At 34.3% G+C, this 14,706-nt stretch overlaps 1 protein-coding gene across 8 annotated transcripts in view; it reads right to left on the reverse strand.

Moving 5' to 3' along the window:
- The window catches only part of JMJD1C (jumonji domain containing 1C), a 388,314-nt gene that overhangs the window by 218,400 nt on the left and 155,208 nt on the right, over positions 1-14,706 (reverse strand). For 4 of the 8 annotated variants that reach the window (XM_057505900.1, XM_036895100.2, XM_036895097.2 and 1 more), the window contains exon 2: positions 12,620-12,784. The exons of 3 other annotated variants lie outside the window; for them this stretch is intronic. Coding sequence is in view for 2 of the 5 variants with exons in the window: in XM_036895097.2 (XP_036750992.2) it covers positions 12,620-12,784 (165 nt within the window). In the remaining 3 variants the exon portion in view is untranslated. Of the gene's footprint in view, positions 1-12,619; positions 12,896-14,706 lie in introns of those variants that run through there. One more of the 8 variants, XM_057505901.1, reaches the window with a different exon arrangement.

Here is a 14,706-nt window from a genome sequence, read left to right on the forward strand (position 1 = left end):
AAACAAATAGGCATCATATAAAGCAGAATGTGCTAGCTGTTAAAACACATGTACAAAGTTCTACAAGAGTACAGGATGGTGATATTAATTCTGGTTGGGGTGATCTGGAAGGCTGGGCCAGCAGAAAAGTAGTAGAAAACTCTGCCCCTTAGAAAATGCAGCAGTGTTACAACCCAGCTGGGTTAGGGTCGAAGCCCCACTCCCCACAGAAGGTTTTTCTAAAGGAGATGGAGCCAGGGCCCTAATCCAGTTAGGTAGGTGAGTCGTTGATTTCAGTTATGAGTGCCAACACTTTGTTTCCCTGGTGTAGATAAATGTGATTTCAGGAGTATTTTACTTAAAAAAAAATAAAATAAAATGAAGTTTAACAATGTATTTAAGCAACTTACATAAGTGTTAAGTTACCTCAGCCTCCATCATCAGAATAGCTTCAGGTGGTACCCTGATCAAACAGGACCAAGCCAAACAAAAAACAAAAAAACAAAAAAACAAAAAACAAAACAGACACCAGTTTAACAAGTTACTCACGTGGTGCTCCAATACATGTTTTGGTATATTTGTTTCTTCCTGGGAAGAAAGATGAAGAGACAAATCCAGAGAAGTAAACTGGGTAATTACACTACCCCATATTTTGTTGAACATTTTTTCACTTTCCAATTTTGAAATAAAGTTTAGAATAGGGTAATGAGATAACAAGATACTTTTTTGTCCTGTCATGATTTCAAGAGCCAGCAGGTACACTGCTGTTTTCTATCAATTTCTCAGAATAAAAGTAGACAAGATAATATAACCAATATATATTATTTAACAGGTACCACGGGAGGAGTGAAACAATTAGAAAGAGGATAATAGACACAAACACGTTTCAATGCAAAAGAACATGAAAGCAAGTATCATGTGCACAGAATTAGAAACATTAAATTTATAGAAAATTAAAGACAAGAGAATTAGTTTCCACTGTTTCATTCTATTGCCACCTATAGATCCCTAAAAATGTCTCTAATTTGTAGAAAGGTCATTTTAATCTACTATATGAATTTAAAATTTCTGAACTTTGTAACTACTGCTTGTAGATAAGCCTCATGTTAATGAACCATAAGGAAACAACAGAATCTCAGTTACTTGTACTATACATAACGAATGCTTGCAAAGCCTTTTACGTAACTTTAAATGATTAGTTTCTAAAGTATACCAAGCATTCCTTTCAATTATTTGTCTCAGTAATTTTTACAACCTTCTTAAAGAAAGGAAACAGCAGAAAGTAAGACACACCATACCCTGATTGTCTGAATTAAGATAATCCATTCTAAAGACTTTATTTAAATATAGACATACAGTCCAAAGACTTGCGATCATAAAGTTAGCTGAGCAAACCATGAAACAAATACAAAAAAGGGTGACAGCAGCTGTAATATAAAGAAAGCTCATAACAAATATTAGAAAAACACAAAACCCTAATAATTGAAAAAAGACAATCCATGAAAAATATAAATTGCTAATATGAAAAAGTATTCATCCCACTAAAGAAATGCAAATTAAAATGAGTTACTATTTTCAAGTATCAAATTAACAGATATAAAAATGGTAACATTCAATTCTGTATTCCTTACTTCTAAAAACCTTCCTTTTATAAATGGGTTTTAACACAAGAGGTCTAAAAACAAGTAATCAACGCTTGCAGGTGGGAGTTGAATGATGTTGGGATGGGAGGAGTTGGGGTTTGGGAACGTGTAAACACTTTTATAAACTAAGGGAAATGGCAGTAAGTATGACTTTTAACTAATTTGTGGAGACTATCATGAGTTGTTTAGATTTTTATTGTTCTCATATTCATCCTCTTTGATAAGTAATTCTACTACTATGAATCTAAATTAAAAAATAGGAGGTGAAAAGATTTATATATTACGATATTTATCACAATTATAATCACATACACAAAAAAACGAGAAACAACTAAAATACAAAACATTAGGAAAATAGATCATTATAAGATCAAATATTATGCAGCCACTAAAAACTGAAGTTACTACATGTGAGGAGAAATGTATAGGATGAAGTATTAAGTTAAAAAAACAATCTATAATTTTAAGGCAATCTCAGCTAAAAAAATTATAAAAGGAAGCAGAGATTTTGTATCCAGGTGCTTTGCTGAATTCATTTATTAGTTTTAGTATTTGTGTGTGTATGTGTATAATCTTCAGGGTTTTTATACATAACATCACATCATCTGTAAATAAATAATTTTACTTCTTTTTAATTTAGATGCCTTTTTCTTTATTTTGCCTAACTGCTCTGGCTAGAACTTTCAGTACTATGTTGAAAAGAAGTGTTATCACTATTTCTTCCCATTAGAGAAAAAACTTCCAATCTTTCACACTGGACTACGTTAGCTAAGTAGAAGGACATGAAATCAACACATAAAACTCAATTGCATACACCTGATCATCTACATTTGCTCTCTTACAACACTAAACTATGTTTTCTACCTTTATCTTGTATCTACCTACCACTTCAGCATTTTATTAAAAATAATAATAATAAAGAGAGAAATGTGGTATCCACATATAAATCAAGTATAAAAACCAAGTGAGTATTCATATTTGAACTGACTGTTTAGAGTTCATAATGCATGAGCAAAACCGAAAGTTTCTGTGATGACTGCCCTTGTACTGTTCACTATGTAACTTACTCATTATGTAAGAATTTGTTCTCCATGTAAGAACTTGTTTGTTATGCCTCAGAAGATTGGAGACTGACGAAAATTAGGCTTGGGGTGGATTAATGATTGTGCATTGAGCATTGACTTCCCTATACAGAATTTTATTGTCGTTAACAACCATTTAATCAATAAATATGAGAGATGCCCTCACGAAAAAAAAAAAAAGGACAGACTTCCAATGGTAAAATAAATAAGTAACCGGGATGTAATGTATAGCATAAGGAATATAGTCAAGATATTGTAACAGCTTGGTAGGGTGATAGCTGGAACCTAGAATTATGTATATAAATGTTTTATCACTGTGTTGTACACTTGAAACTAATGTAATGTAATACTGTGCATCAACTACCCTTCAATCAAAAATAATTATCTTAAAAAAAAAACTCAATTGCATTTCTATACTCTAGTAATGAACAATATGAAAATGAAATTAACAAAAATACCACTTACAATAGCATTAAAAAGAATAAATTACTTAGTAATTAATCAAGAAAATGAATGATTTGAACACTCAAAACTACAAAACACTGCTAAAAGAACTGAAAGAAGACATAAATAAATGTAAAGACATCCTGTGTTCATGAACTGGAAAGCTTAATATTAAGATATCAACACTAGTGCATTCTGCCCAGCAGGCTGGGAGCTTTCACGATTTCCAGGTGCTCCAGCTCCCTGGCTGGCTACATGGCTCCAAGGACCCCCCTCCGTGATGGGCAGCCTACTGTGCCTTTCTCTTAGCCAGCCCCACCTGGTTGGCAAACCAGCAAACCCTACCCTGCCATTAGGCCAGCCAGAGGGAAGATCTGTCTAATGCAACTACAAATGCAAAGCATAAAGGCTTATACCTGTGTGCTCAGCCCACAGGTTCAGGTACTGGAGACCAGCATAGCAGCCGGGAAGCAGGGAACAGCTCTTTCCTCCCCCCAGGCACGAATACAATATACCACTCTCCTGAGATCCACAACATTGCTTCAGGGACAGAGATCCAGAGAGTAGAGCTTCTGGCCACTAGAGGGCGCCACATACAAAAAAGAAAAGCAAAAGAAACCTGGTTCAGAGTAAAATTACTAATACAACACCTGAGAAAGATGACATGGACCTCATGACTCTTCCTGAAAGGGGGATAAAAATAAAAATCATTAACATAGTAATGGAGGTACAGAAAGATATTCAAGAACTCAGGAATGAATTCCGGTTGGAGATCCAATTGTTGAAGAGCACAATGGAGGGGATTAAAAGCAGATAGGATACGATGGAGTAGACGATAAATGAAATAGAAACTAGAGAAGAGGAATACGAAGAAGCTGAGGCACAGAGGAAAAAAAAGGATCTCTAAGAATGAAAGAATATTGAGAGAAACTGTGTGACCAATTCAAACAGAATGATATTCGCATTATAGGGATACCAGAAGAAGAAGAGAGAGAGAAAGGGATAGAAAGTGTCTTTGAGGAGGTAACTGCTAAAAACTTCCCCAATCTGGGGAAGGAGATAGTCTCTCAGGCCGTGGAGATCCACAGACCTCCCAACACAAGGGACCCAAGGAAGACAACACCAAGACATATAGTAATTAAAATGGCAAAGATCAAGGATAAAGACAGACTATTTAAAGCAGCCAGAGAGAGAAATAAGATCACATACGAAGGAAAGCCCATCAGGCTAACATCAGACTTCTCAGGAGAAACTTTACAGGCCAAAAAGGAGTGGAATGATGTATTTAATGCAATGAAGCAGAAGGGACTGGAACCAAGACTGCTTTATCCAGCAAGATTATTATTTAAATTTGAAGGAGGGATTAAACAATTTCCAGATAAACAAAAGCTGAGAGAATTGACCTCCCACAAACCATCTCTATAGTCTATTTTGGAGGGACTGCTATAGATGGAAGTGTTCCTAATGTTTAATAGCTGTCACTAAAGGTAATAAAACTACGGTAAAGAAAGTAGAGCAGCTAATTATTAAGCAAATGCAAAATTAAATTACCTATCCCCAAAGTCAATCAAGGGATAGAAAAAGAGTACAGAATATGACACCTAATATATAAAGAATGGAGAAGGAAGAAAAAGGAGAAGAAAAAGAAAAGAGCCTTTACATTGGGCATGTAATAACATATTAAGTGAGTTAAGTTAGACTCTTAGATAGTAAGAAAGTTAACCTTGAATCTTTGGTAACCACAAATCTAAAGCCTGCAATGGCAATAAGCACATACCTATCGATAATCACCCTTAATGTACATGGACTGAATGCACCAATCAAAAGACAAAGAGTCACTGAATGGATAAAAAAAAAAACAAGACCCATCTATATGCTCCTACAGGAGACTCATTTTAAACCCAAAGACGTACACAGGCTAAAAGTGAACAGATGGAAAAATATATTTCATGCAAATAATGGAGTGAAAAAAGCAGGAGTTACAGTACTTGTATCAGACAAAATAGACTTCAAAACAGCAGAAAGTAACAAGAGACAAAGAAGGACATTACGTAATGATAAAGGGGTCAATCCAATAAGAAGATAAAACCATTATAAATATCAATGCTCCCAAAACAGAAGCACCCACATATGTGAAACAAATACTAACTGAATTAAAAGGGGAAATAGAATGCAATGCATTCATTCTAGGAGACTTCTAGGAGACTGAAGGACAGAGCAACCAGACAGAAGATAAGTAAGGAGACAGAGGCACTGAACAACACATTAGAAGAGATGGACCTAACAGACATCTACTGAACTCTACACCCAAAAGCAACAGAATACACATTCTTCACAAGTGCACATGGAACATTTTCAAAAATAGATCATATACTAGGCCACTAAAAGAGCCTCAGTAAATTTCAAAAAGATTGAAATTGTACCAACCAGTTTCTCAGACCACAAAGGTATGAAACTAGAAATAAATTACACATAGAAAATGAAAAATCCCACAAACACACGGAGGCTTAATAACATGCTCTTAAATAACCAATGGATCAATGACCTAATAAAAACAGAGATCAAGCAATATATGGAGACAAATGACAACAATAATTCAACAATGCAAAATCTGTGGGATGCAGCCAAGCCAAGACTGCGCTAAGAGGAAAGTATACTGCAATACAGGCCTATGTCAGGAAAGAAGAACAATCCCCTATAAGCAGTCTAAACTCACAGTTAATGAAACTAGATATATAAGAACAAATGAGGCCCAAAGTAAGTAGAGGGACGGACATCATAAAGATTAGAGCATAAATAAATAAAATCGAGAAGAACAATAGAAAGAATCGAAGAAAGCAACAGGAGGTTCTTTGAGAAAATAAACAAAATAGATAAACCCCTAGCCAGACTTATCAAGAAAAAAAGAGAGTCTACACACAGAAACAGAATCAGAAATGAGAAAGGAAAAATCACTACGGGCACCACAGAAATACAAAGAATTATTAGAGAATACTATGAAAAATTATATGCTAACAAACTGGATAACCTAGAAGAAATGGACAGCTTTCAAGAAAAATAAAACCTTCCAAGGCTGACCAATGAAGAAACAGAAAATCTGAACAGACCAATCACTAGCAATGAAATTGAACTGTTAATCAAAAAACTACCTAAGAACAAAACCCCTGGACCAGATGGCTTCACTGCTGAATTTAATCAAACATTTAGTGAAGACCTAACATTCATTCTCCTCAAAGTTTTCCAAAAAATAGAAGAGGAGGGAATACTGCCAAACTCATTCTATGAGGCCAGCATCACTTTAATACCAAAACCAGGCAAAGACACCACAAAAAAAGAAAATTACAGACCAATATCCCTGATGAACATAGATGCAAAAATACTCAATAAAATATTAGCAAACCAAATTCAAAAATACATCAAAAAGATTATCCATCATGATCAAGTAGGATTTATTCCAGTGATGCAAGGATGGTACAACATTCAAAAATGTATCAATATCATCTACCACATCAACAAAACCACATGATCACCTCCACAGATGCTGAAAAAGCATCTGACAAATTCAACATCGTTTCATGATAAAAACTCTCAACAAAAATGGGTATAGAGGACAAGTATGTCAACATAATAAAGGCCATACATGACAAATCCACAGCCAACATTATAATTAACAGCGAGAAGCTGAAAGCTTTTCCTTTAAGATCGGGAACAAGAAAAGGATGCCCACTTTCCCCACTTCTATTCAACATAGTACTGGAGGTCCTAGCCACGGCTATCAGATAACACAAAGTAATAAAAGGCATCCAGATTGGCATGGAAGAAGTCAAACTGTCCCTGTTTGCAGATGACATGATATTGTATATAAAAAACCCTAAAGAATCCACTCCAAAACTACTAGATCTAATATCTGAATTCAGCAAAGTTGCAGGATACAAAATTAATACAAAGACATCTGTGGCATTCCTATATACTAACAATGAACTAGCAGAGGGAGAAATCAGGAAAACTATTCCATTCACAATTGCATCAAAAAGAATAAAATACCTAGGAATAAACCTAACCAAGGAAGTGAAAGACCTATACTCTGAAAACTACAAGACACTCATGAGAGAAATTAAATAAGATACCAATAAATGGAAACACATCCCGTGCTCATGGATAGGAAGAATTAATATTGTCAAAATGGCCATCCTACCTAAAGCAATCTATAGATTCAATGCAATTCCTATCAAAATACCAACAGCATTCTTCAATGAACTAGAGAAAATCATCCTAAAATTTATATGGAACCACAAAAGACCTCAAATACCCAGACAAATCCTGAGAAGGAAGAAAAAGGAGGGGGAATTATGCTCCCCAACTTCAAGCTCTATTACCAAGCCACAGTAATCAAGACAACTTGGTACTGGCACAAGAACAGACCCGCAGACCAATGGAACAGACTACAGAGCCCAGATATCAACCGAACCACAAATGGTCAACTAATATATGATAAAGGAGCCATGGACATACAATGGGGCAATGACAGCCTCTTCAACACCTGATGTTGGCAAAACTGGACAGCTACATGCAAGAGAATGAAACTGGATTATTGTTTAACACCATACACAAAAGTAAACTCAAAATGGATTAAAGACTTGAATGTAAGTCATGAAACCATAAAACTCTTAGAAGACAACATAGGCTAACATCTCCTGAATATAAGCATGAGCAACTTCTTCCTGAATGCATCTCCTCAAGCAAGAGAAACAAAAGCAAAAATGAACTCATGGGACTACATCAAACTAAAAAGTTTCTGTATGGCCAAGGACATCATCCACAGAACAAAAAGGCATCCTACAGTATGGGAGAATATATTTGTAAATGACATATCCAGCAAGGGGTTAACATCCAAAATATATAAAGAACTTATATGCCTCAATACCCAAAAAGTAAATAACCCGATTAACAAATGGGCAGAGAATACAGAGACAGTTCTCCAAAGAAATTCAGATGGCCAACAGACACATGAAAAGATGCTCCACATCACTAATCATCAGGGAAATGCAAATTAAAACCACAATGAGATATCACCTCACACCTGTAAGGATGGCCAGCATTGAGAAGATTAGGAACAAGAAATGCTGGGGAGGATGCGGAGAAAGGGGAACCCTCCTACACTGCTGGTGGGAATGTAAGCTAGTTCAACCATTGTGAAAAGCAATAAGGAGGTTCCTCAAAAAACTAAAAATAGAAATACCATTTGACCCAGGAATCCCACTCCTTGGAATTTACCCAAAGAATACAACTTCTCAAATTCAAAAAGACATATGCACCCCTATGTTTACCTGAGCACTTTTTACAATAGCGAAGATATGGAAGCAACTTAAGTGTCCATCAGTAGATGAGTGGATAAAGAAGATGTGGTACATATACACAATGGAATACTATTCAGCCACAAGAAAGAAAGAAATCGTACCATTTGCAACAACATGAATGGAGCTGGAGGACATTATGCTCAGTGAAATAAGCCAGGTGGAGAAATACAAATGCCAAATGATTTCCCTCATTTGTGGAGTATAAACAATGAGGCAAAACTGAAGGAATAAAATGGCAGCAGACTCAGGTACTCCAAGAATGAACTAGTGGTTACCAAAGGTGAGGGGTGTTGGAGCGTGAGTGGGAGGGAGGGAGAAGGGGATTGAGGGGTATTATGTCTAGTACACATGGTGTGGGGGGCCACGGGAAAACAGTGTAACACAGAGAAGGCACATAGTGAATCTGTGGCATCTTGCTGCACTGATGGACAGTGACTGCATTGGGGTATGGGTGGGGACTTAATAATACGGGTAAATGTAGTAACCACATTGTTTTTTCATGTGAATCCTTCATAAGAGTGTATATCAATCATACTTTAATGAAAAAAAAAAAAGATCAACACTACACAAAGCGATCTCTACAGTGTGAATGCAATCCCTACCAAAATCCCTATGTTTCTTGCAGAAATAAAAAATATCCATCCTGAAACTCATATGCAATTTCAAGGGACACCAAGTAGCCATAACAATCATAAAAAAGAACAATGGTGGAGGACTCACACTCCCTGATTTTAAAACTTACTAATCCAAACAATGTGATACTGGCATAAAGACAGACATATATACCTATGGAGCAGCATAGAAAGCCCAGAAGTAAACTCTTGCATATCTCCAAGAGGAAATGACAGTCTTTTCAACAAATGGTGCTACAATAGCTAGATATCCACAAGCAAATGAAAGTACTTGGACCCTTATACCTAAAACCATAAAAACAATTAATTCAAAATGGTTCAAAGGCCAGATAGTAACTGCACTTGTGGATGTGAAGACTTAATAATATGAACAACTATTGAACAACTGTCTTGTACATTTGAAACCAATATAAGATTGTGTATCAATGATACTTCAATAAAAAATAAATTTCAAAAATAGAAAAAGATGAATCAAAGGCCTACAGTAAAACCTAAAACAACAAAACTCTTAGAAAACATACATCAAAAGCTTTATGACATTAAATTTGGCAATGAGTTCTTGAATATGACACCAAAGGCACAGGTAACAGAAGAAAAAATAGACAAACTGGACTTAAGAAAAATTTTTAAATCTGTTCATCAAAAGATACTGTCAACAGAGTAAAAAAGAAACCCACAGAATCATAGAAAATGTTTGTAGATCACATTTGATAAGGGATTAATATCCAGAATATACAGAGAATGCCTAAAACTCAACAGTATGAAAACAGCCCAATCAAACATACACAAAGTAATAATTGAATATAGACATTTCTCCAAGGAAGATATATACCAATATGGCCTATAAGTACATGAAAAGATACTCAACATCACTAATTAAAGCAATGTCAAGGATGGAAATTATCAAAAAACTAAAAACAGTGTTTGCAAGGATTTGAAATAGTGTAACTGCTATGGGAAACAGTATAACAGTTCCTGAAAAAAAATTTTTAAATATAATTAACATATGATCCAGCAATTCCAATTCTGGGTACATAATCTAAGAATTGACAGCATGGTCTCAAGGAGATATATGTGCATCACACAGTCACATTATTCACAAATAGCTGAGAGGCGGAAGCAACACAATATCCATCAACAGCCAAATGGGTAAACACAATGTAGTACATATAGTTGACCCTTGAATAATGCGGAGGTTAGGGGTGCTGAGTGTTGGTGCAGTTGAAAATCCGCCTATGACTTCTGACTCCCCCAAAACTACTAATAGCCTACTGTTGACCAGATGCCTTACTGATAACATAAATGGCAAATTACCACATATTTTGTATGTTATATATGTATTATATGCTGTATTCTTACAATAAAGCAAGCCAGAGAAAATGGTTTTTGTAGAATCTCCAAAAAATATTCCAGTAAATTTATTGAAAAAAATCCACATATACTTGGACCCATACAGTTCAAACCTATATTGTTCAAGGGTCAATTAAGACTTATAAAGGAAAGAAATTCTGACACAGGCAACAACATAAATGAACCTTGTAGATATTATGCTAAGTGAAATAAGCCAGTCACTAATTCAAATAATAAATGATTCCACTTATATGAGGTACTTAGAGTAGTCAAAATCACAGAAACAGAAAGTTAAATGGTGATTGCCAGGGGCTAGGATGAGGGTGGAATGGGGAGTTGCTATTTAACTGGTTTTGTAAGATGGAACAAGCTCTGTAGGCAGATAGTTGTACAATAGTCTCAGTGTATGTACTTAGTGCCACTGAACTTTACACTTAAAAATGATTAAAATGGAATATTTTATGTTAAACATATTTTACAATTTAATTTTTTCTTAAAAGTCTATGGTGGAAAAATAAAAGGAGAGAAACATATTCTATATAAAAATATGTCAAAGAGGTAAGTTAATTATACCTTGGTGGTAGAAGTAGAATACTTTCCTTATATAAATAATGTGTATTTCATATACAGTTTTTAATAATGTGTACTTTTTTGTATAATAAAAAATAAGTTGAATTCTAAAAAGAGGTTTGGTGATTAAGTAGTTTAATCAGAAACAGAAACAAATTTCTAAACTTATGACAAAAATTATTAAACAGTATTTTGTAATAGAAATTTTCTCCATAATCAGTAATTTATGAATATATTTTAGGAATTCACCTTGATTTTAATTGTCTCTAAAAAAGCGCAAAAGTTTTTTATATTCTATTTTTTCTTTAACTATGACATGAGGCATAATTTTTGGTATTATTAATGTTGTTCCTTCATGCTTTTGAAACTTTTCATATAAAACTCACATATATGTCATAAGCACAGGCTTTAACCAATTTTTGAGTTAAGGTTTATAAAATCAAAAAGGATTCTAGTTATGGTTTTAAGAACTTTGTATTAACAATCCAACATACTCATTCAACAAAACTTTCTTAAAATCTGTAATGGATAAAATTATCTTCTTTATTTTGCTATAGTACTCAAAGAATCCTATCAAACCTATTGAAGCTCTCGGATATCATCTTTCACCTTTCTATATATCTTCTTTTAAAATTCTCTTCATTTCCTCCTTTTTTCCCTTCCTGTCTTTTCTTTCTAACTGCTTACCTCCTCAGGCTTTTAAAGGGTTAACTAACTAAAAGAGAAAATTTATCAACACTACAATTATTAGCAAACAAAGCTATCCTAACAAGTAGTAAATTTACGTTAAAAAAATCTGAAAGTACCTACCCTGATAATACATACACAAATACCTGAAACAATGTTTCAATGACTTTAAAAATATTTCTTTGATGTTAACTGTAAGAAAAATTATTTTATATTCAAACATATACAATACACTTGTTACATGCTAGACATCTGACAGAAAACAAGGGTAACATTGGTTAAACAGATGTGGCTTTTTTCATAATAGAATTAATAATCTTGTTTGATTAGTATGCTTCCTTTATAGAACTTCAAGCTAGCTCAGAATTTGTTGAAATCTGTATTTTCTTAAATGGAACACTTCCTGGTATAAAAGTAATTTTACCTGTTACTTGGACACATAATTTCACATCAAATATCGGCTATTATCCACCACAATTTCCACTCAATATTTACTAAGTTTAACAGTCCAATGAAAACTATATGCTATTGAATGCTTTATAAAAAGTATCTTCTGATCATCCACCTACAGTCTCATTCATCAAAGTTGTTCCACACTGCACACAAACCAAAGATCTCATAGTAGCCTTTAATTCAATTAGTATGTTTCTCCTTATTAGATAGGATTAACTATTTGTGGACTAAATACATTAAAAGAGTAATAACAAAAAGATACACATAGTTAAAGTAGTATTTTGAAATTTCTGCCAAATACTTCAGAGCCTTTTCATGAATATTAATCTGTAATCACCAAGACAAAACTAAACTTATATTCAGTTCTTGTCCTTTTAAAACAAACAACTGAATATGCTTAATGAAACAGGAACAGCTCTTACCAAGGCAGGCCACTGAATCTGTTTGATTTTTGATCCCTGAGTCTGGCTAGGGTCGTTCCTTCTGGCCCAGATTAAGTGGTATTCCACCAAGAAGGTCGAAAAATCTTCATAAACTTTAACCCACTCTCGTTTATCCCATTCAAGATCATCAAATTCCACATACACCTATGGAAAAGAAAACATAGAACTCCATAAGCAATAAAGAGTGTGATACTTTAAAAGAGAAGCCATAAAGCTGAATTAGAAAAGACATTAATAAATTTATTATCCAAATTAACATTTCTCTTAAAATCACTATTTAACTTTTCCTTAATCACATTAGAACCTTCTACTTACTGTGACAAAAAGATAAAGAAAAGCAATCTACATGATGTTTGCCAGTATGAACTAATTGGAACTTATTAAAGATAAACTGAAGAGCTATGTGAATACTTATGATTCTTAGGAGCACAGATCAGGAAACATTTCCTGTAAAGGGCCAAATAATAAATATTTTAGGCTTTGCAAACCATATGGTCTCTGTCATAACTACTTACTTCTGACTGTGTAGTAAGCAGTCACAGACGATATATAAGCAAATGAGTTTGGCTTTGTTCCAATAAACCTTTAATTACAAAGATGAGTGGCAGTTCAAGGACGGTTCAACACATGGCAATCAATGAATATAGTACAGCACATTAACAGAATGAAGGAAAAATTACACAATCATCTTAATTGACACAGAAAAAAAAGTCTGACAAACTCAACACCCTTTCATGATAAAAATACTCAAATTAGGAGTCGAAGAAAAGTACCTCAACACAATAAAGGTCATATGGAAAAATCCATAGCTCAAATCATTTTCAATGGTGAAAGACTGAAAGCCTTTCCTCTACAACAGGAACAAGACAGGGATGTTATATTTGGAAAACTGAAGCTCTTTTATACTCATTCATTCAACCCCTTCTTCCCCTACTTTAATCCTGTTTAATTCATTCCCTAAAATTCTCTTTAGAGTTGTCTTCCCTGCTAGATTATGAATTATGTTGATAGCTGTCATCTTTTTCTTCCACCCATCTTCTGCTCCCTTACACCTTGTTTCAGGTTCTATTTACTTAAATCCTGCTGCTTCTGGTGTCACTCAAGTTCTTCCAGAATGTTTACAGTCCCCACTTTAACTCAAACTTAGCCTTGAACTCCAACAAGCAGTTTTTCACATAGTTTACACTAGTATATAAACAAATAATGCCCTATATTCTTCAAAAATAATGAGAATATATCTTTAAATTATGGGTTCACATTCACACAGAGTAGAGCTGTAAGTGTCCAGTATCACTGCATATGTACAAAGTGTTTAATAAATATTAAGTGTCTCCTTATTTTTGCAACATGGACTTTTAAACATGGAAACCAACTTGTAAAATATATGTTTGGTTTTGAAATATTTGTGCTGTTACACATTAGAAGCTAGTTAGATGCGCCTACCTGTCAAAACTGTGAAAGAGAGGAACACACTGCTCAAGGAGTTAACATCTACTCCTAGTTATCCACACCAAGAGAGAGTAGGAGGGCAAGTTAAGGAAAAAGCCAACAAGATCTTTGGCTTCTTATAAAATGCATCCTTAGGGGTTAAGCTGAGGTCCATTTGGTGTTATGAAAAGGTTTCAGACTATACCAATTTCTCCACCACTTGAAAGCTTTTAGGATTCTTGTATTTAATTGCTAAATTGTGGTAAAAATGGGCTTTTGAAAACTCCAGAAAACTGAAGCAGAGACAATGCTCCGGAAAATCTGAACACTATTTCTGTTTTCCTCTCATAGACAATAACATGTTCTTTTTGACAAAATGTTTCAGTTATGAACCTAAAGAGCCAAGCTTTTAAACATTTCCCTGCCCTAAAGGATATAAATTCAATGTAAATTCTTCTTAATGTAAAGCTCTTGATATAAAATTAAAGTTTTCAGCATGAAGTGAACTTTCTAAACTCAGTTTATCTTGAATGGGCAGTGTCAATGGCAGTTTTAGGAATGTGTTAAACTTTGGCACAAAAAGAAACTAAAATTAGACATTCTGCTTCTTCTCCTTTAGTGTGTAGCCAACCCTTCGC

Source organism: Manis pentadactyla, chromosome 8, assembly GCF_030020395.1.
Source record: "Manis pentadactyla isolate mManPen7 chromosome 8, mManPen7.hap1, whole genome shotgun sequence".
Classification (NCBI taxonomy): domain Eukaryota; kingdom Metazoa; phylum Chordata; class Mammalia; order Pholidota; family Manidae; genus Manis; species Manis pentadactyla.